At 32.7% G+C, this 24,118-nt stretch overlaps 2 protein-coding genes across 2 annotated transcripts; one reads left to right on the plus strand and one right to left on the minus strand.

Annotated features, from left to right (window-relative positions):
* Positions 1-923: 923 nt before the first annotated feature.
* On the plus strand, positions 924-14,934 carry LOC100785741 (nuclear pore complex protein NUP85). The gene is made up of 19 exons (XM_003550075.5): positions 924-1,336; positions 2,298-2,400; positions 2,519-2,629; positions 2,736-2,819; positions 6,943-7,014; positions 7,091-7,147; positions 8,664-8,780; positions 8,868-9,068; positions 9,218-9,328; positions 9,485-9,522; positions 9,713-9,869; positions 10,190-10,291; positions 10,409-10,465; positions 10,572-10,718; positions 10,844-10,914; positions 10,998-11,085; positions 13,657-13,713; positions 14,387-14,592; positions 14,673-14,934. The coding sequence occupies exons 1-18, from the start codon at positions 1,008-1,010 to the stop codon at positions 14,579-14,581; spliced, it is 2,097 nt and encodes a 698-aa protein (XP_003550123.1). The 5' UTR covers positions 924-1,007; the 3' UTR covers positions 14,582-14,592; positions 14,673-14,934.
* Positions 14,935-18,978: 4,044 nt separating this feature from the next.
* Positions 18,979-19,827, minus strand: LOC102663077 (uncharacterized). The gene is made up of 2 exons (XM_014769590.1): positions 19,459-19,827; positions 18,979-19,389 (listed from the first exon to the last, which is right to left on the minus strand). Exons 1-2 carry the CDS (start codon positions 19,825-19,827, stop codon positions 18,979-18,981), a joined length of 780 nt encoding a protein of 259 aa, XP_014625076.1.
* Positions 19,828-24,118: the final 4,291 nt, after the last annotated feature.

Here is a 24,118-nt window from a genome sequence, read left to right on the forward strand (position 1 = left end):
TTTGATTAGTGCAATCTTTTACAGATTGCAAATAAGAACAAGACATAACTCAAGGTTGAGTGAATCAATATAAATCAACAATTTCTATTTGCTCCTTGTTATTTAACTTATATTCTCTTGAGCATATTTATGCACATTTGGACGCGCGAATTTGTTGTTGAAAATCTTTGTGAAAACTATTTATACTAAATTGGATGATAGTTACAAAAAACTATCTCATTAACACTGATTTCATATTTATTGGGAACACTTAAAAATTTTGCTTTAAACAACTCATTTGAAAAGAAGATTCATTTTTTGTCTAACACATTATTTAATCCCTTTCTAGCATAATATCTATTGTTTCAAATTTTACATACCATAAATATTTAGGTTAATAATTCACCTAATTATTGGGTTGTCCTGATTTATCTTACTTTTCATTGAAAGATTCTTCTTGCTCATTGGCTTTCCATGTCTCTACATGTTCTACATTTTGTTTTGCTTCAAGTTTCTTTCAAAAAGAAAAAAAAGGGTGATTCTATAAATAAACACAAAAGAAAAAAAGGGTGATTATATATATATATATATATATATATATATATATATATATATATATATATATATATATTAATAGCATTAGTTTCTACATTAATATTTCTTTTGAAAATTAATTTACTTATAGTATATTTTTTAATTTCTATATATTATAATAATATATGTTTGACTTTTTATTTTTTAAATGTTTTATAAAATGTTAATTAAATAATAAAATTGTGTCATACTATACATAAAAATATATTCATTAAAATATTTGCACATATACTATGTTCTATATATTTCTTTATACACTTGATTTTTCTTAACATGCTTTATAAATCAATTCTACAAAACTCATGCTCAATAAAAAATTTCCCCTCATTTTATTTATTTCCCGCGTAAACAAGTTTTGGGGTCAGGTCTTACTTATCTTTGCATTTTCCCGTAAACCCTCTTCAAACCCTAAAACACTTCTTCCCCTTTCGAAAATGCCGTCGGACACCGTCGGCAACGTGGCTCTGGTCCCCTTCACCGGAGACTCGCCGCCAGCGGTATACCCTCTCCACCACGGCCTCGCTCCTCCGATTAGTCGTCTCTCCATCTCCTGGGCCCGCGGCAGCTCCCTCCGCCTCTCCCTTTTCGCCGGCGCCGCCGCCAAGGTCGTTGAAGTGAAGCTCGCCGGCGAAGATTCGGAGATCCCTGACGCTCACTGGCGCCGAATCGCGTACGGCTCCGTTGCGCCGTTTGCGCTGCTTCAGAGTCGGAGGAGCTCCCTTTCTGCTCTCTTGAAGACTCCTTCTCCCTATCGTTCGGATTGGTAATTTAAATTCAATTTTGAAGAAACAACTGTTTTTTTTTTAAATTCAATTTTTCTTGTGAAGTGAAAAAATAGTTTATATTTCCATGAAATAAGCTGAATGCACTTAAACTTTGATTTCTGAAAACGAGGATAGCTTCCTTTCTTCTAAGGATCAATGGTATTAATGTAGTGTTTTTAGATTCGATGAATTCAGTGGCTTATTTGTTTTGTTTATTATTAAGATTTGGAAATTGAAGGCGTGTTTGTTTATCTTTGTATCATTGAGATTTTTTATGTTTAGTTGGAGCCATTCCAGCGTTTCCATGTAAGTATGTGCTGAATCAAATCTCAATGATCATGTTCTCTGCTCCAGTTTTAATTTTAATTTTTCTACTTTGGCTTCGTCTCTGCTCTCTTGAAGACTCCTCCCTATCATTCGGATTGGTAAGATCACAAGTTTTAGTGCTTGTTTGTTTAAATTCAATTTTGCAGAAACAATTACTTTTTAATTACATTTTTCTTGTGAAGTAAACAAAAAAAACATCATTGATTCTTTGAAATTAGCTGAAAGCAGCTGAATTTTGTTTTCTGACTAGCTATACTATTGTAGTGTTGTTAGATTTGTTCAATTAACTGGCTTGTTTGTTTTTGGCTTTTATTAAGATTTGGTTAGTGAAGGCATCTTGTTTCTCTTTGTATCATTGAATTTTATGTTTAATTGGAGGCATCCCAGTGTGTTTCCATTTAGGCATATGCTTTATGAAATCTCAATGATGATGTTCCTGCTCCAATTTTAATTTTAATTTTTCTACATTGGCTTCATCTCCTTGCTAGAGGTATCTCCTACAAACAATCGCACTTTCAAATCTGCTTGCATCGGAAGTTGCTCATTTTTATACGTATCTCTGAAATTGAGTGTTTTTGCGTGGATAGTTTCATGTTAGTGTGATTATTGACAATCATGTTGTTTTACTGTCAGGTGGGAGCATGTGCTTCAGTATAGCAAAGAGATAGGTTCACTTCTTGGGGGGCCAAAGTTGCCTGCTAGTCCTATAATTGAGGACCCAAATGTAATTGCTAAGGTACTGTTTTAGGTTCTAAATTGTTTTACCGTGTTTAGCTGAGCTGAGATCTGCTTTGTGGGAATTATGATACCGAGAAGTTAATCACTTGCTTTTTAACACATTACACATAATATAGAGAGGTGAAGAGCCTACATCTTTGAAAGCTGCGTGGGAGTTAATTGAAATATTTTATGTGGACAAGCAATCTCAAGCATGGCTACCTGAAAGGCTTGTTGATTGGTTAGCTGTAATAATCTATTCTTATTTTCTTGATTGGTTTTGTAAATGGTTGCATTTTATTTTGACACTGATCACATATGCTTATTTTAGTTTATGGTTGTGTTTTATGACAGGATTATGCCAGCCTCTTTACTAGTACACATGAAACAATTCATGGCAAGCTTGTGGATTTTCAGAAAGAACTAGTTAACATACAGGTCTGGCCATAAATGATCTGATGAATACTAAACATCTTTGATTTATTTATGAATTCAAAATATTAGGAATATTTTAAGTTTTAATTCAGTATTCTTGAAATGCATAAATGAATATCTTGTTTTCCTTTATAACTCATTCCACATGGCATCAAGTTATCAGTGTAAAACTGTAAATATGGACTTAGACCAGAATGTGTACGATACTAATACAGCCCAGGCTTCTGTGTGGAAATTTATTTCTCTAGACTCAAGGTTTCGCTGCTTTAAGTCTTTGCTTTACTTGATCTATTTAATGGTTCTCACCATTAGGTAGGATATTCCTCTTATTATTTGTATTTTCTATGACCTCTTCATCTATCTTTGTTTCACAATTCTCACATCCACAATGTTTAAAGACTCTATCTATTCTTGGACTTTCTCCTTTTTTTAATAACTTGAATGATAGGGTCCTCTGAATTGGATACTCTCTTGGTTCTCCTTTTTTTTTTGATCAGCAAACATATGATATATATTGATAAATTGAGTACCAGAGGTACTAAAGTACACTATATAAATGTCCTTACTGTGGTTCCAATACAGACTAAATGGAGTCTGATGAGGAACCGCAGCCAGGCCATACTATGGTCTTAAATGCTACTATTACTCTATGATTATGTCCTCTACTGATACATAAATCCTTCTCTGAGGTTACTAGACCACTGGTTAAAATGAGTTGCAAAATCCTTCTCTGAGGTTACTAGACCATTGGTTAAAATGAGTTGCAAAATCCTTCTCCAAATTTCTGAGCCATGTCCACATGAGTAAAGCTGCCTCATCCATCATTTTGCTGTTGTCGAAAGAGTCATTGGAGAAAAGTATGTCATTCCTTTTCTTCCAAATAGTCCAGGTGACAGCCAACCACCAACATTTCCACCGATTAATCCTTAATCCATCAGCTGCTATCGATCCATGTTGGAGGAAATGTTGTCTGGGATCTTGCGGGAAAACTCCCACATTGTTCACCCAAGACAAGGATTCCCACCAAATATGGATGATTTTGCTGCAATGAAAAAATAAGTGTCCCGCTTCCTCCTCCGCGCTTCTGCAGAATGGACAGGTCCTGCCAACGATCTTTACTTGTCTCCTAAGTAGATTTGATTTGGTTGGCAACCTGTCTCTAAGCAACCGCCAAGCAAACACTGCATATCTGATTGGTACCTTCAGCTTCCATAGCTCCTCAAAAGCCCTGTCCTGTGTCCCATCTATGTCACCCCCCCTCATCATCTTGTAAGCACTTTTCGTCGTGTATTGCCCACTTGAATCTGCTGTCCACACCCACTCGTCTCTTCTGTGTATCTGAATAGGTTTGCTTTCAATATGTTGTAAAAAATCAACAGCCATTGGAATCTCGTTGTCAAACAATGGCCTTCTCCATGAAAAGTTCCACTCCCAATCAGCTTCCTTATTGCCTCCCATGTGCTGAATAAGATGGTTTTGTTGGCATGAGATTAGGTAGTCTAGGATATTTTGCTGCAAGTGATTCCTCTCCATCTATCCACTTATCCTCCCAAAATTTGATTCTATCTCCACGTCCAGGCCTCCACTCAATGTTATTGTGCATCTCCACACCCTGTACGTTTTGAAAGACCAACTTTAGATCCCTCCACCAAATGGACTCATGGTTGTCTCAATGTGCTTCATCCAATCCCCTCCAGCCTCCATATTTAGACTCGAGGACCCTAGCCCACAGTTGACCTTCATGCTGGAATAAGTTCCACCTCCATTTACCTAACAGTGCGATGTTGAATGTGTTTAAGTCCTTGATTCCTAGTCCCCCTTTGTCTTTTGGGAGACATACTATCTCCCATTTAATCCACGCAATCTTGTTTTGATCTATGTCACCTCCCCATAGGAATCTTCGTTGTATGGACACTAACTTTTCCGTCACTTTCTTAGGAATCCTGAAAAAAGACAAAAAGTAAATAGGCAAAGATGTTAAGACGGACTTAATAAGAGTCACTCTCCCCCCGAATGAAAGGTGTCTTTGCGTCCACTTATTTTGGACTCTCTCACACTTTTCAAGGATAGGATTCCACATGTGACACCTTCTAGGGTTTGCCCCTATGGGTATGCCTTGGTAAACAAACGGGATGGCCAGCAAACTACAATTCAAACAACTGGCTGCTTCAGTCTTCCATCTATCTGTCATTCCAAATGCACCGAAACAACTTTTCGCGAAGTTAATTTTGAGTCCAGAAACCAGCTCAAAAGTCCTCAGAATGATTTGGTCTTTTAGTTCTCCTTAATTCATTGAATCAGTCCTTTAGTTCTCTATCTTAGATAGAATGATTTGGTCTTTTGATCCTTCTGGTGTGTTTTTGTGTAAGTCTTATATATAGCCCATTTGTGATCAGTAGGGGGTTCCATTTCACTTTGATGAACCTATTTGGAAGTTCTAAGTTCTCTCTAAGATTAAGTTAACCCTTTATTTGGACAGCATTTTTGATAGAATAAATACCAAAGGCATGTTGCAGATTCATTGGCGAGTTAAATGGCTATTTACCTTGATATGTGTCTGTGTAATGAGTGATTCTTTGGGATATCAGTTTTGAACATATTCTTGTGGACATTTTGTTGGACAACTAGCTCCTTTGGTATACGATTAGGCGTTTGTGTTCTACTTGGTGTAAAACCATGAAGTAAATTTTAGTCAAATAAATTCAGACAATATCTTCTGGTTTGTTTCTAGTTCATGGGTTAGAATTCTGATATGTTCAGGTTTCTATTGAAGGAGGCAAACTTGTTGTAGTAGTAGTAAATTATATTGTGAATCGTAAGATTCATGATAAATATTGAAAAATACCATAAAAAGTATTTTAACATATATAATCGTTAGTAATTTAATATATATATATATATATATATATATATATATATATATATATATATATATATATATATATATATATATATATATATATTGGTAATTTAAAATCAAATAGCTCGATGTACAGCTAACCAATTGAAACATGAACTTCAAAGTAGACTCAGACCGACAACTCATCAAAACACTAACAACAAAGTGACTGCTCAAATTAAGCAGTATAGCTCCTTAAAAAAAAATAAAAGAAATGACAACAAAAGTAATTTAGTTATTATTTTAAAATAAGTATAATCATAAGTTCTTTTTAAATTAAATACCTTTAACTGTCATGCTCATCATATCAATTTTGGGCCCAAGTACACTAATGAGTAATGAATTAATTGGGATGGTTTAATCAATTCAAAACCTCCTGGCCCATTATAGAGCTTGTCCGCATTCAACCATGCATATCAGTGCTTTAGTGTGTTTCTTTTTGTTTGTGTAGTGACTGCTGTGCTGTTCAGGTTTTGGCTTTATTGGTCTCTTATGCAAGCTAGACTGTACTTTTTGGAATGACATGCTGTTTTGACCCTAAAGAAAAACAAGAAAATGAAAAACAAATGAAACCTAAATGACAGCTTTGTATTTGAGTTTCCAACCTTGGAAAGAATGTCACTTTCCCTCCAATCTCAAAAAGAAGAAAAATTGTGAGAAAATAACCCTAAAACCATGTTTTCCAGAGCTGGGTTGTGCATGAATCAAACAATTAACCCCAGATTTCTGATTCTGACAACTTAGATGCAATTCAAGTGATTGAGTGTAATTCGAGGTCCAAATTGATATGATGCAATCTGCATCAATGTCTCTAGGTACCATATTCAATTGGAATATGAATTGTATGGTTCTTGCAATTCAGATAACTATGGTTATAAGAAGTTATTTTCTATTACATTAATATATAGTTTGCTCTGCCAAGTAGGTGTTACTTTTGATGGGCTTTATTTTTTTGATTGGCAAATGTTAGTTTGGTTACTTACTTACTTTTGATGTATTAGCTGATGGTTTGCTTTGAATAGATAGATACTCAATTGATATTAAGCTATTTCTATAGTCTTTGTATTCCAAAAGAGTGCTATCTCATAAAAATTGAATATTATTTATTATTAGTTATATCATCCCTCACTTAACTTATCATGGTTTTGTTTATGTCTATAATTATTGTGTTTGATCAATTTCTTCAAGGATGAGGAGAAAATAAAATTATGAAATCTGTCTGTGCAGGTGATTGAGGAGGATCCCAGATATTGGGACTTGTTGTCATCTGCACTGTCAGTTGGTTGGCTTGATATTGTGGTTAGTAAAGGCAACTGTATTTCTGATATTTCCTTGAAAACAAAGACTTTTATGTTAAGCCAGTTTTCACTTGCAGGTGAAAATGCTGCGGTTGCATGGATCTTACCAATTAGATCAGCTCAGTAATCGGGAGGTTGGCATGAAAATTATGAAAATGTTATTATATGAAAGAGATGAATTTGCACAATTTAGTTTTGGTAATTTTATAGTTTGTATTTCACTTTCCTGGTAAAAATCTGATTTCTTTTATTGGTCTCATACCTAGGATATTCAATTAGATTCAAATCTCTTTAATGGTTTGATCCTTTAGGACTCCTACCAGTATTTTGTCTCTTTAAGGGTCAGTTTGTTTAAACTTAAAAAAAGTATTTTTTTTTTTAAAAACCAGAAATATTTTTTTAAGAAAAAACACATCAAAAAAGCAAAAAACTGCTTATTTTATTAATTTTTTTAAAATAAGCTCAAACAAATGGGCCCTTAATATCTGCAATTCTCTTTTTTAATGACTAAGATTCCCCTTCTCTTCATCAATAACAATGATGATTATCACAATCTTAGTGTTGTGGGCCTTGTAGCTTATATGCAAGCACTAAAATGGAATTTCTTATCTGATTATAATATACCCAAACCAAATATTTTTTGTTAAAATATTAATACCATAGATTCTTCTTCATTTGTACTAGCTGACCCTTGATACTCCCTGTATGTTTCTATCTTTTTTCCCAACAAAAGGTTCAAGAACCTTTAGTTCTGATCTAAGATTCCAAATTTGTCTCATTTTTATTTAACTGAGGTGTGTAGCTCCCAACATGCCTCCTTCTAAAGCAGGATAATTTGTAAGTAAATTTGAAGTGCCATAGTATTGGACTCTAGGTTTGTTCTGGGGGTTCATGACTGAATGAACTTCAGAACTAGGATAATGTTTTCATAACCTCTAAAAGTCTTAAGATAACATTAAAGACTAAAGAGTCCGTTCATAGATTTAACTTTCTTGTAGTTATACAATTTTCCCATTTTCCTGCAGAGATTATCTCCTTGAGTAACATTCTTTAAACAGTTTATCTTAAATTTCATGTAGGGTTTGAGGTCGGTGGTCCATCAGGAGCCTATGGCTACCCACTTTAACCTAACCTATTTGGCAATAAACAAGTAAAGCCTAGACTCCTAGAAAGTCCAATTTAACTTGTAGTTGTAAGCTAGGCATATGCCTTTAAAAAGTCTTGTTTATTTTAGTTGGCAGCCAGGCTGACGTTTTTATTATTCACATAAATACTTTTTAATATGTAATTTATTAACTCCATAGTGAGGTTCCTTTGATATGTTTTTATGAGATCATTAGTAGCATAAATAGTTGTCAATATTTAACTACTCATGCTTTTTAATTGAAAATAAATAGAAAAATAACTGAAACAGATAAATATTATCCTCTAATTGTTAAGACTCACACCCTAATCAAAAAAGGAAGTGTCATGGAGAAATATTTTGTTTAAGGTTATGTGTGAAATACTAGACAATACAAGTTTTTTTAGGCCATACCTAATTAAGGAAAGCCTAGCTTGCATTCACTGCTATTGCCGCTGCTGCTTCTATATTTCATATTTATTATACTTGCATTTTGTCTCATTTTCTGTCCTCTTTTGATTTTGCAGTTGGAAAATGGACTTGTAGAGGCTGTTGCTGTTCTTATTTCCAAAATGCCCCGCATGCGTCCTGAATCTGTTGGAAAGTTAGGTGAATGCTATAAATCCAAACCTGACTTCATCAAGGTATTTCCGGATTTCACTATATTTTATGATGTACTATTACATTTTCTTTTTGGCACATTTTTTCTTTTGTGTATTTCTATTTTATAGGCCTGGGAAAAATGGAGGTCACAAATTACAAAACTGGATTGCAGTCGATTCTGGATTCAATGTGATAATCAACAAACTCGTGAGGGCTTGAGAAACTTGCTACAAATTATGCTGGGTAACACTGAGAGTCTCTGCATGGCTACATGTTATTGGATTGAATTATATATTTCTCATTTCCTGTACATAAGGCCATTTACAATGGTATGTTCAATCCGCATATGCAACTATTGATTTTAAAATCTATTTCTTTTTATATGGTTGGCTTAAATAATGCATTTCTTGTGTCTTTGTTAATTCAGTGGACCTTAACATGATATTGTACACCCCTTTTCTTTTCCTTTTTCAAACAGGGAATAGAAAGCATGTATAATTTGGCCCAGAAATGCATCCAGTTGAAACCACGATCTAGTACCCATAGGTTGTCAGTACTTATGATTGGAATTCTTGAAGAAAATACCGAGGTGATTATCGGACTTTTACTGTCCATGCCCCTTTATCTTTTTCACAGATTTGGGCCTACTGCTACTGCTGCTGCATATTTTCCCCATTATTCTGTTAGTTGATTCAATTTGTCCCTTCACATTTTAAACTTGAATGAGCATTTTGCAATGTCTCAGGTTGTTTTAGCTGAGTGTTCCAGAGAATTTGGCCCTTGGTGAGATGCTTTCTCTTCTACTGTTAACTGATTATAGTTTTATTCATTGAATGCATGTTTGGATTAGCTTATTTTGCTGTCAAAATAAGCTTACAATCAAAATTCTCAAAACCAATAATGCTCCAAATTTCTCTTTTTGTTTGTTTTGATGATAATGGGACTATGTATGTGGCATGTATCAATAAAATAGGTTGGTGGCACATGCCATAGAACTGTTGACTGCAGGGAGTGAGCAAGCAGAGATTCTTCTGCATGAGGAGCGTTATAACTTGGGGGGAATCAGCATAGTGGAACTACATCGGCTTGTATATGCTCAAATTCTATCGTCACATGCATTGACCTGGCAAGTGAGTGCTAGTTACTTATGCAAAAATATCCTGTTGATCTGATGTCAACTTGCTGAATAATGTCTGATGAATCATGAATTACATTAATATCTTAATGCACATAGATAGATGACGTCTTGGTTTTGACATATGGTCGATAGACTGAGAGTAAGGATGAAACGGATGTCTCGTACACAGGATTTAGTATGAGCAAGAGACCAAAACAGCCTATGCCAAATGAAAGTTTTTTTTATGAGGTTATAGATAGATCAACATGACAATGTTATTTGTGCAAATAATTTGTTTGCTGCTCCTATGATCTAATGTTCACGTATCTGCAGATTGCTCCTATATATTTAACATCATGCATGAAGCAAGGAATGGGCTTGTTAGAGAATTTATTGTACAGGCAATCTGCTCAACATAATGATGTGTTGCTTAAGGTAACTGTTTTAACTTCTTATTGATTGTTACTATCTGTTTCACAAGTCATATCCTCATTGTTTAGTATGTTTTTGATATACTTGCGAGTGACAGACAAATAATTGTTACTCATGCAGAACATTGAGATATGCCGTTTGTATGAGCTTGATCATATTAGTTCAAATATCATGAAGGTAACCTGCACCTCTTGATCGTGTGCCTGGCTTGGGGATTAGAAAATCTTTCACTGTTCTTTCATTATATAGTATACTAGACCTGACCTGCATAAGAAATATATAGATTGCTGGAGTACATCACTGGAAGCATGGCCATAAGGGTGCTGGAGTATTCTGGCTTCAACAAGCCCAAGACGCAAGTTGTCTTGATAAGATTGCCCAACAGTTATTTGATTCTGTTGGAAAGTCTATATCTGATGAAAGCTTCAAGGTAGTTCTCATAATACCTCAATAAACAACATGCTGAAAGGTTTTCATATATATTTTATTCCTATTTATGAAATTTTGTTTTCTTAATAATTATTTAGATTTCTAACTTTTTCCATTCTTTTACAGCAATGGGAAGGCATGATTGAACTATTGGGTTCTGAATCTAAGCCTGCTGGGGGACTTGAATTTTTGCACAAGTATGAATGTGCTATTCAGTGCATTTTCATCTTGTTTTCATTGAATTATATATCATGTTATTTAAATATTAACTAAATATCAGGTATAGGGATTTCAAGAAATCCCTTCAGAAGGTATCTAGTGGAAAATCAACTGATGCAGCAAGGCAAGCTGTAGGCTCCCTCATACTGGTATTACACACACCTTTGTGATTGCTTTTGCTCCAGCAAAATCATATGCTGATCGTACAAACTAGTCTTTTTACTTGTTAGGATATGATCTTATGATCTGGTTGGCAAGACCTTGATATGGTTGTGACAATTAGACTGGTAAAATATAGAGGCTAATTGACCATTTTTGGATCATTTTTGCAAACAAAAATACCAATATGGGCTTGCCATAAAACTATTTACTGGCATGGATCTCTTTTGACCATTGACCGGGTCAAAATGTTAGTTTGACTTGTGATCAATGTTGTTAATGGCGGATGACGTAGCGGAAAATGGCGGATGTCATGGCGGACAAAAAAAAAATATACATATATATAATTATAAATAACCAAGTACCAACACCAAATAAACTCATTGAAATTGAAAAAAACAATGGATTGCATTCAAATAAACTAAAAAAGTTTCATGGGTGTCAAAAATAAAAAAGGGTGTCAAATAGAAAAACGAAAAAAAAGCTACAGACATCAAAAGCGGGTGTCAAATAGCAAAAAAAACAAAAAAAAACGCACCACTGTCCGTCGTCCACGTCAACGTTCCTCTTCGCCGTCGTGCTGCCGTTCAAGCTGCCATTCGTGGTGCTGCTGGTTGCTGCTTCGCGGGGTCGTGCTGCTGTCGGTCGTTGCTGCTGGGTGCGGGTGCGGGGTCGTGCTGCTGTTCTGTTTCTGCGTTCGTGGCTGCTGCGCTTTTGCAATATATTATCTGGTAGGGTTGTGTCGGGTCAGCCCAACACCTACCATGAAAAAAACAAAAAAGGACGCTATTCCGCCATGACCCGCCATGGCTAAGGCGGCCGCCATACGCAACCCTCAACGCCACCGCTATTTGGTGGCGTTTTTTTCAAAATTCCGTCACGCTTTTCCGCCATGGCCGCCATTTGATAACACTGCTTGTGACTTTATGAAAACATGACACATGTCATAGTTGAAAGGAGAATAGGACACATCATATTTGAAAGGACTAAGGTGAATATGACACGTGTCATAGTCTCCTTAAACTTGCAGGTCAAACTAGTAATTTTGTCCAGTCAATGGTCAAAAGAGACCCATGACGATAAATAGTTTTATAACAAACCCATATTGGTATTTTGTTTGTAAAAAATGACCCAAAATGGTCAATCAATCAGCCAACTACAGAAGCTCTTTCCCTTGGTATATTGTATTTGAAATTTATTAATTGTATCATAGTTAACTAGTCTAAAAATGCTGTAGTGGGATGGCTGCTCTATACCTAAGATAATATAACAAAATACTTTATACCATACTCTGCATAAATGTTTAAAAATAAAAAATACCAAAAATTAAAGACATTCATGAGCTGAAAGCTATGAATGCAAAGAGCACACTGCAGAGGGAAATGAGTATGTGAAGTAAAGAAAAAGGAAGATCATTGAATTGAATTAATAGAAGAAACACAGGGTTGTGGCAGAAAATTTAGTAGAATATAAGGAACTATAAAGTGTGAAGAATTAACCGCACTCCACACGTCACAAAAAAATAAATAAATCAGAGACCTGCAATGAACAGGCATGTATCCTGCATGAACAGAGAGCTGCATGAACACTGAACGGACTTAACAGAGACTTACATGTAGTATGTGTGTTGGTAAGCAGGTTAGCAGTGACCGCTGGGAAGCAATGAGTGTACAGGACGATGTAAACTTGGCTAGAAACAATTCTGACAAGCAGTGGGTCAGATGTCAAAGTTTGAAATGGAGGTCATTTTATTGCATAAATGACCTGGAAGGATTTCAAACTGTCATGTTTCTGATGTATAAGATGCATGAGGGATGATCATGAAAATGTACAAGATAAATTTGACTTGTGGTTTAAACTTTTTACTATATTATTTTTTTCTTAACATGATTATTTATGATTATGTTGTAGTTTTTTTTTAATTTTTAAAAATAAAAAATATTGTACTTATTTCTGCTCACTTTCATGGCTCATTAGAGAGGAAATAATTTTATGTCTGGGACCCACATTTCTTTCTTATTTACCCCTTCAAACAAGCAGTAGAAATTTGGTATTTCTATCTTATTTCCCTCCTTTTTCTTTCTCCCCTAAATACACCAAAACAAGAGTATTGGGGATGTAACTGATCAGTTTATACAGAATAAACCATGAATCCAAAGAATGACAGAATGAGAGACCATAATGGCCAGCAAAAAGAGGTGGTAAAACTCAATTCACGGCATGCAGTATATTGGTTAAATTTCTCCCTAGTGCTGGCTACTCTTTTCTATTTTGGCACCTGTTTGATACCTGTAATTTGGAGGATAAAAAGACACAGTAATGAGTTAGTTTATTGGTAGAGGGAAGAAAAGAAAAGAAGATCCCAAAATGAGAGCTATGCCCTATGCAGCGTTCACATTCAGTTTCATTGTTCCTTGTACTTTCATCTTGATCTCCTATCCCTTGATGGAGATCCAGTGATAGGGGAATTTTTGTCAATAAAATTATTTACTAAATTCTGATCAAGTTCTTCTACTCTGCTTACTGGTTCAAAATATGATACATTTCTTTTCATTCTGCAGCTTATGAAAAATCCATCTACTCCTCAGCGCTTTTGGTTGCCTCTTCTGTATGACTCGGTGAGCTTATTTAAAATGTTCAGTATAATCTCGTGTTAATATGTAAATGGTAACCTTTTAAAATACCTTTAGTCATTGTCTCTTTTCGTGTGTATTAAGTGAACCCAATGAAAATCATTGGGCTGAGAAGACTGCAACAATAATAAAAATTGATATTATAAAATGCATCATCTAGCTCGCCCAGTTTTAACTAAGCTTCTCATATTAATTTTCGATTTAGAAATGTCATCTGTCACATGCTTTAACTGCAGGTTCATTTAATTCTTTCGTGTTATCTTTTAGCATATTCTATGCTTATTAGTCATCTTTTTACCATTAATATCTTGTTATTTCTGCCTTGATAATGATTCTTCTTGATTGATGTTCACCATTGAATACAAATCTTTCCATATTTGCTATTTAGAGATTGAGTAATTTGGGTCAATTCAATGCTATGATCTTTCTTGATTATTAAGCTTAGAATATATTAAGCTCTTAGTACTTGGCAGTAGGAAATTTATTACTAATTTGCCGCCATATATTGTTATTTTTTTTTGTTGTCTTTACATCTCGTATCATGGTTGATTGTCATATATGATTGTTTTTTGCATTTATATTTGTAGCCAGTGTATTTTACATGTTCAAAATGGTCAGCTGTATATATGATTGTCTTATTTGTTTCCTTTGGGAGCAGTTGAAGTTACTTAATTGGCAGGATTGCCCTCTTCTAAGTGTCTCTGAGACCAATCTTCTGCTGAACAAACTTCATGAGTTATCTCTGGCGAAGCTGCGACCGCACCATACTGAGCCTAGCTTACCTCCTGATGCACTAAGCTCTATTAGGTTGGCTCTAGCTACAAATCTTGGTCAAGCCATACTTGATGAATAGGATTACCACAAAAAATATATATATATATATATATATATATATATATATATATATATATATATATATATATATATATATATATATATATATATATATATATATATATATATATATATATATATATATATCTGCGCCCGAGCTAGTGATGGATGAATTTACAATATGTTTGGTAACAGTTAAATCTAACGCCAACAAACTTTCAGATAAAACTAAAACATGGTTGCTTTGAAAAGTGTGATTTTCCCGTTCAACGTGTATCCAAACATGCCCAATCATTCATCCACGGTAGGCACGTGGAAGACGCTGTAAATTGCTTTTATCCAATGGTTGGCACTTGTAAATTTGTATGGACATAGGACAGTTCGGGCTTTAGTTGTGTATGTTTATTTTTCATTTGAATTACAACCCTTGTTTCAGCGGGAATTTTAACCCACTTCATGTTTTATCTTTTCAAGAATTAAGTTTAGTAAATCAGGGAGAGTTTAATTTTTTTTTCTGTCAGTAAAACCAGATAGGCATGAGATGAAAATTTACCTTTGACTGGAATTATGTATATTTTTATAGAAAGAAATTAATTACCCAAAAAATCTACTCATTAACGTTTGTCTCTTTGAAGAAATTGCTTTTGCAAGATTTTAATAATTACAAAACTGCTAATGACCCGCGATTGACGATGACAGCAGTAAATATGGAGAAGGATACGGTGTCCTTTAATATGCCCTTTAATGGTATTTCTTTTCTTTTTCCTTAGCCAATATGTCATATAAAAAAGAAATATAAGGTCCGTTGGCTGATTAAGGAGGAAAAGGTTGCAGGTTTTTTATTCTTTCTGCTAATAAAAATTAATAATTACTATTTATTGATAAAAAATATTCTTTAAAAGATGAGTTGTGATATAATATAATAAAAAATTATATTGTGACTATCAATTATTATCTCTTAATTTATATTAACTTTATTAATCAAACAAGTGTATATAAGGGAACCTAACGTATGTCTTTTAGAAGTAAATATTATTTTCACATTTTATTAATTTATATTATATTGAATCAAATAAATAAAAAATACTTAAACACCATTAATATATATATATATATATATATATATATATATATATATATATATATTGTATATTTTATTAATTCACCAATATAAAGGTATAACTTGTTTGGTTAAGTAGAATGTGTACATGTGTAAATTTTTTGATATGTTGTTCGATTCCTAATGAAAAAAATATAATATTGATATTATTTATATTGTTCTTTGCAAATACTATTGAATAGCGCACATTCATTAGTATACCGACAATATAAGATTGATCATCATATGTAATTAATTATTTTCATAAGATCGACAAATTGCCATAGATGTTCGATGCTTTTACTTGCGAAATCAAGGCCTCTACACAAAGATTGATGAAGGAGGAGTTCGAAGGGTACAAATTAAACAAAAGAAATTTTTTTGTCATAAAATTTTCTCAGCTATTGAAGAAATTTACATCTTCTCTCTTTCTCTTCCTTCACTTTCTTTCTTGACTTTTTCACATTAATCATGTCTTTTTATTCTCCCCCAAAAAGTTTTAGTGGTGGTGAGCTCATTTCAATATCACGAAAGTATACCACAAATAAAATATTATAATGACACGTATTATTATTTATGATAAGATATCATACAAGCTGATACAATCCTACCCTTAAGGGTATTGGATAAAAGATTCAAAGAATATTGGGCTAAAGATACAAGAGAATGTCCTAGAATTCTTATGGATCTTATGATAAATTTTGGGCTCATAGACTCAGTATGAACCCACTTATCTTTGTACATATTAGATTAAGATTTTATTATTTTTGAGCCTTGTATTTAGGGATCCATAATGTAGGTAGGGTACCCTAAAAATGTAGAATTTTTCAGTCCTTGTATTTTAGGGCACCTAGACTAGTTTTTGTATTAGGGATAATTTTGTAATTTCACATGCATTAAGTGAATATTTGATATGTGTGTTGGGAAATAAATTGAATTGAATTGGGAGAAGTCCAATCCAATTAAATTTTAGAGGGGGAGGTAAGCATGTGCTTGCTACACCCATTGTCACATCATATAGTCACACTTTGTACATGTCTTTCATGTTTTACATGCCTCATGACACCTAATTACATTTAGTGGAGAATCTTGAACTTGATCTTGGATTAGTGGGCTAAACCATAGCTAAAATTCACTAATCATAATTAGTGAAAATTTGGCTCCACAAATTCAATTTCAAATTCAAGTAAAATTTGAATAGAAATTCAAATTTTCCTCCAATTTGGTGTGACACTTAGGCTATAAATAGAGACTATGTGTGTGCATTTTTTTCAACTTTCATCATTTGATAATTACACTTCAAAGTTTAGACATCATTCTCCCTCCCCTTATCTTCTCCTCTTTCAAACTCTTATCCATGACTTCCTATGGTGATGAGCTTGTGCTTGACTCATCTTCTCCTTGAAGTGGCATCTCCAATCATCTTTCTTCCATCTCCATTCAGCTTCCATTCATCTTCCAGAAGCAAAGGACTCCATTGATGAAGAAGATCCAAGGCCTACAAGCTCCACATGGAGCTACATCACAAGCATTATAGATTTAAATCAAAACCTTTTATACTTTTCTATTTTTAATACTTACCGTGTTTGAACCAATTCAATTTTATAAAATTGTCTTATAAGATGAAGATTGTCTTCACTTATATATTTTAATTTGACCATATTTAATAGAATGTTCAATGCTATCTATTAGAATTAATCAAAAGACTACTACTAAACTCTAAAGAGACTAAGAAAAATAAGATAAAACAAAGATCTTTCTTTCATTCCTTGACTTTTTCATAGAAGAATACATTTATATAGTCTTAATTGAAGTCAATTAATAAATATTAATTATTCATGTGCCAACATCATATTATTTTAAACATAAATAAAATAAAAATCAGTGTTTTAAATAGCACGCTATAGCGGTGTAGCAGTGCGGAATAGCCCCTGCCCGATACAAGGGCTATCGTAGTGGAGCAATTTAGTGTAGCGACTATAGTAGACCAAATAGCGACAATAGTGCTACTGTGTTGATTTCAAAAAATTCCTCTAAACAGAGACCTTAGAGTGTGTTTGAATGAGGAAATTTAAAATTTTGAGAAATTTTAAATTCTAAGAATTTTAAATACTTCAATTGAAATTCTTTTATTTTCAAAATTATGTTTGGATAAAAAAAATTAAATTCGGAAATTTTCAACATTTTAAGGATTTCAGGAACTTTCAGGTAGAAGAGATGATGAAGTTAATAAGGAAATACGTGAACGTTTTAGAAGATCCTTTTGTAAGAAGAGGATTTCAATTTCTCACCTTTTAGAAGGAAATTGAAATTCCACATTTTTAGTTGTTTAAAATTATGTTTTAAAATTCCAAAAATTTATTCACAAAAAAACATCCAAATAATGAATTCTAGATTACAGAAATTCAAATTCTCTAAGAAATTACTTTCCTCATGGAGAAATTTAAAATTTTAAAGAATTTTAAATTCTGAGAATTTCAAATGCTTCAATTTAAATTCCTTCATTTTTAAAATTCTGTGTTTGGATAAAGAAATTGAATTTCTTCATTTTCAAAATTTTGTGTTTGGATAAAGAAATTGAATTTATTCATTTTCAAAATTTTGTGTTTGGATAAAGAAATTGAATTTCTTCATTTTTAAAATTTCTTATTTTGATAAAATAATCAAATGCATTCTTTTTTAAAATTTTATATTTGAATAATTTTATTTTAAAAAGAATTATTTTTTCATTAATAAATTCTATGTACTATTTGTCGAGTTTGGTATTCCAATAAATATGTACTATTTTAATCTATTTCAATTAAAAATATATTAATTTAACTATTTAAATCATTATTCCATTTATGACCCACTATAAAACTCACAACATAAAAAATATTTAATACCATTTCACTTTGGAATGTTATTTAGAAGTCTATAGATAAAACTTGTTTTCTATAGAAGTCATTGGCCAATAATACAATTATACCAAAAAAAACTTGGACTGAAGCAAAATCTAGTCCCAAAATAAGTCCAACTTCCAAAATAATTCCAAATTTTCTAATTGCATTTGCTTTAGCACAAGAATTCCTTCACATCTTTTTTGCAGAAGAAAACATAATGTTAAGTGCTACTGAACAAATCATATTTGTTAAATCATAATTTGCTATATAAAATGAGAGATATAAATGTAAAACATAATTATACAACATCAACATACTTATCATGATATCAAATGTACCTGTAATTTGGCATCAAGGCATAAAAGACGAGATGTAATCCTCTTTCTCATCCAATGGAAGAGCTTTTATAATCACAAAACTTAATGGGATTTTCTGTCAACAATCGATTGCTCTATGTCGAAGTGCACCATTAAAATTAGGTATATTATCTAGCTCACTCACCACTTCATGTACCACTTCTTGAGCTTCTTTTATCTCCATTTTTTTGTTCTTCATCTTCTTCTTAGTCATTTCAACAAATTCTTTCAATGACTCGGTTACTTCTTTCATTGAGGAAATCATCCCTTCTTTCTCTCCACTCTTACTTGGGTGAATGTTTTTTCTTGTGGCGGAACTTGATCCCTCTAAGTCAAAACTCACACTATGAATTGCTTCCTCTTCATTTGTTTCTTTGCTCATGATATCATCTACATCTAATGCATTTTCTGTATCCTTTGCACATAGGCCAACAATATCATCCCAATTAGGAATGACTTTGAATCGAAATCTTTTGGCTTCTTCATGTGACTTGAAAAAAAAAATAGAAACGTGTTAATAACAACACAAATTGAATAAAATTGAAAGATGATTGACTACCTTTACATATTCATTCCATGAAATTTCATTTTCAACGGTAATCATGTACTTTGTGCTATCCCAGTCAAATCCACTTTGACTAAGAATGTCACTCACAATTCCATACCATGTTCTCCAAAGCTTAAAACGGTTCTTAACATTATCTACCATGAGGTGAACTCCAAAACGCTTGGACAAAATTTGAGCTGCAGTACAGCATGCTAGTACTTTCCAATTTCCATCACCTTTATTGTCCAAATTTCTTTGATCTCTAAGCACATCAGCTAGCTCACGCTCCATTTCCAAGTTCCATGTGAAGTAACTTCTTGTGTCCTCACTAGACATCTTTCTTTTTCCACTTGACTTGTTCTTCACATTGCTTGATTCCATTTCTCTAGACAAAAAAAATAAAAATTCTCACATATATAATTACATATATATAAAGGTGAGACATGTCAAATTAGCATTCTACAAAAGTATAAAATTAATTACACATAAAAAGAAAACAAAATCCAGAGTATTATGAAATACAAAAATCCAAAGTATCACACATACATGAGTAATAGTCAATTACACATAAGAAACAAAATCCAAATCCACTAAAAACATCTCCCTAATCAAAGTTTCTTCTTATTTGATAGGTGGCAAACATATTCATTGCTAAAGTATCACGAAATCTTGTCCATTCCTCAGTTGCTTCAATAGTTGTGACTTCATCTCCAATATTATTTGTGACTCTTTCCATTTGCTGATTGATTAACTCATTGTCAACAATAGATAAAAGTTCCAAGTCTTGGGCTTCCAAAATTGGATCACTTTGTTGTTCATCTCTTATGAAATTATGTAGCATGAAACAAGCATTAATAATTCTTATTTGTGTTTTTATATATAAAAAAGAAGGAGTTCTTAATATACTCCATCTTTTCTTCAATGCCCCAAATGACCTTTCAATAACATTCCTTGCACTTGCATGACAAAGATTAAATAACTCCTTGTAGTTTTGAGGGGTGTTTCCGATCCACTCATTAAGATGATATCTAGTCCCTCGATAAGGTGCTAAAAATCCAGGGCCATTTGTATACCCCGCATTCACAAGAAAATATTTACCTACAATGGTTTAAAAAATATATAAAAAATATGCATATTTCTTTTATATGTTAAATAAAGTTTCATCATTTCATGATATTACCATTTGGAATATGGAGACAATTTTGACGACGCAAAGCATCTCGCAATACTCGAGAATCTCCTGCTGACCCTTCCTACCCAGGCAACACATATATAAACCTTAAATCTAGACCTCAAACTCCTAAAACATTTTACGATATCTAGGTCTATCTTCTGCAACAACTGTTACTGGAATATGTATCCCATCAAGGGCTCCAATCGAATTCTAAAAACATTTCAAAATAAAAAATAAGTTGTAATCACTTAAAGTACCTTATAATTATTAACAAATGACAAACTTACCTTAAATCATCTCCATTTGTTTTCCACCGAGCCCTCTAGATTATAGTCATGGAACTTCAAATATTCTTTGCTTACTTTCATTATAGCTCGCAGGACATTCTTGAATTGCCTACTTATTGTTTCCATGGATCTACAATAACTAAAGTGCACAACTCTATACTTTAGGTTGTGAGCAAGGATATGAAAAAACATTGCCACAACTTCTGCTATAGGAACATTTCTTGTTTTTACCAATTTCCCTTTCTCCTGTAAAATTCTACAAAGCTTAAAAAATGCCTTTTTATTGACCCTTAATTGTTCAATGCAATCAGTTTCTGTTCCCTTGTATAAACAATTAAGGAAACTATGCCTTTCTAATTCCAAATTTCGAGCAGGTACCTTAACAAAGTACTTGTCATGATACCAAGTCAATGCATCCAAAAGCATAGTGACAACACTAACAATAATGAGAAATGCTTGTTCAAGTTCTTCTTCCTCTTCTTCATCTCTTCTACGTTTTCTTGAAGCAGCCGAAGCATCAACTATACTACTTTCTATTTCTTGACTATCCACACTATATAACTAAAAGAAAAAGTAATATAATAAAAGTAGTGAAGCATAAAAGGGTACCAAGCTATAAAAGGGTAAAGACTGAAGCATAAAAGGGTACCAAACTATGTTGTAACAAATTCCTAGCTAGTCACAAATTCCTCTAGTTGAACAATTGGATCATTAGAATCCTTGTTTTATCCTCTTAAAATTTGCATATATTCTTTTATGCTTCATTGTTATATCTATTAAAAATATTACTCCCAAATTAATGTGACACTAATGATATAATATAACTCAAAGTATTAAAAAATGATAAGAATATAAATCCAAATAATATAACAAGCCACAAAAAACTAGAAAAATTAAGAGTTCAATGCAATAAAAAAACTACTATATAATCTAATTAATTACATTAGCAAAATAAAGGAAAAAACAACAAGGACCAAACTATGAAAAGCCAAAGCTACGGGCATGAACAAGACATAAGACATTCATTAAATATTTTTTCCTAATTATAGAAGTCTAAAAACCTAATAAAAGATAACATTTTCCACACACACCTCAAGTTCTCAACCGTTCAAATATGTAATTCTTAAGATGACTCTAGGCGATAGGCTAACAACAAAGTAGTGGCTTCAATAATGCAGTAAAAAAAAAACCTGAAAACAAAAGAAAATATAGCAAAAATATTGATAAGAAAAAATTTAAAAAAAAATTATCGATAAAGAAGGGAATGGACCACAACAGCAACTCCACAAGAGAAATTGATAGGAACCAAGAGCATTGTGTAACAGCAAAAGATGAGTGTTGACGTGCATTGTAAAGTTCAATTTTTTTTATGAGGAACAAAGAGGAAAAATAGAGAACGGTGTGTACGTGAACAAGTTGTTTCTCCTTTATACTTTGTAATTTGCTCCCGTCCAACTCCACAATTACGTAACTTACACAAAAGCTTATTCACTTTTTTTATACTTTTCAAATGGTAATTTGTTTGGGTTACCTAACTTACACAATTACGTAACTTACACAAAGGCTTATTCACAAAGGCTTATTACACAAAGTCTAATATACCTGTATAGGCTTTTAAACAAATATAGTACATTAAACAATATGGCTAAATAATAAGCTCATTATGGCTAAACAATAATATATGGACATCTTAAAGAACATGTTGTCATATCTCACATGGCTTATCTAGAAAGCTGAGCATTTGCTGCTACAATGATACTTTTTAAGAAAAGCCAATAGCTATTTTGAAAGTAAAGTTTTAAGACATATATATTCTTCCAAATTCAGATTGATTTGAATGTTTTGAAGTTAACTACTCAATCCTCACATTTTCTCATTTGTGTTATTTTGGCTATGCATGACAGTCTTTGAGTGTTGTTGTTATTATCACTATTATATATCAAAATTATATTTCCTCATTATACTTTGAGTGTTGATTATATGTATCATATATATTCTGAGTCTGATTACTATATATGTTAGAGCATTTTTTCTGATCTTTAGTTTTCATGAACAGACATATGATCATCAAGTCCAATGTTCTAGTACTCCACTGGAATTAGACAACATCTATAGATATCAAAATTTTTAATTCCGAAGTCATAAACCACTAATTTATATAGTGGTTTATAAATTTTTTATAAATTTTAGAGAAATGCTAGTAGGTAGTAGCCGCATCACAAATTAGTTTATAAATTTTGAATGCCTAACTGGTATCTAATTAGTGGGGAACAATGTCTGATGGTATGATATTATGCTCTTCACAATTGAGAGCTCATATCTGTGTACTGGTATGTGATATGTTTCATACAAAATTGGATAATTTGTCAAAGCATTTTTACCAAAATTATAAGCAATATTTTTATGGTCATTTTGTACACAATACTTTTGTACTTCTAACCCATTTTGATTGCATGAGTTAAATTTGATAAGCATATCAACTTTAGTTCATTTGTATCAATATTGTATTTGTATGGGTGATATTTGGCTTGGTCATTTGAGTAACAGACTTACTGCACTTAATTGACATGAATAAGTCAATAAGCAAACCATTTAAGCATTTGAGAAATTATGAGACTTATATATACCTCTGACCATAAAAAAATAAATAAATTCAGAGAACATTTAACAACAAAAATAATTTATGCTCTTTGTAAAAAAATGTTTGAGGAAATGCTAGCAGGTCCTTACATACTTGGATTAAACTTTTTGAACATCATTCTGCCAAACACGATTATTTACCAAACACTCATTTAACTACTTTAAATAGCATTCTATTACATGAGTGTTCAGTTAATTAATTCTCCTTTTGTGAATGTGATTTTTTAGTCTGGAGTACAACAACATTGGGGATTTTAATTCTATTGTTGCTGCAAGATTAATTTATTTTAATATAACCCTTTTTGTAGGCAAAGACAGTGTAGGTAGAAGCAGCCTACATGTATTCTTAATATGTTTCTTTCCATTGAATTTTGTTATTAGAATTGTTGTGACATAATTTTTCTTTAGCTTGAGAAGTTTTCATGGCACTAGATTGGAAATACTATGGTTTTGTGTCTACTTTCCCCAATTTCAAGTTAGGCAATTTCAAATTAGAATGTCTTCAGTTATAGATTGAGAAAAGTGATCTCTCTCTCGCTCCTGAAATGTAAAACCATAAATACTTAATCCT

Source organism: Glycine max, chromosome 17 (assembly GCF_000004515.6).
Source record: "Glycine max cultivar Williams 82 chromosome 17, Glycine_max_v4.0, whole genome shotgun sequence".
NCBI lineage: Eukaryota > Viridiplantae > Streptophyta > Magnoliopsida > Fabales > Fabaceae > Glycine > Glycine max.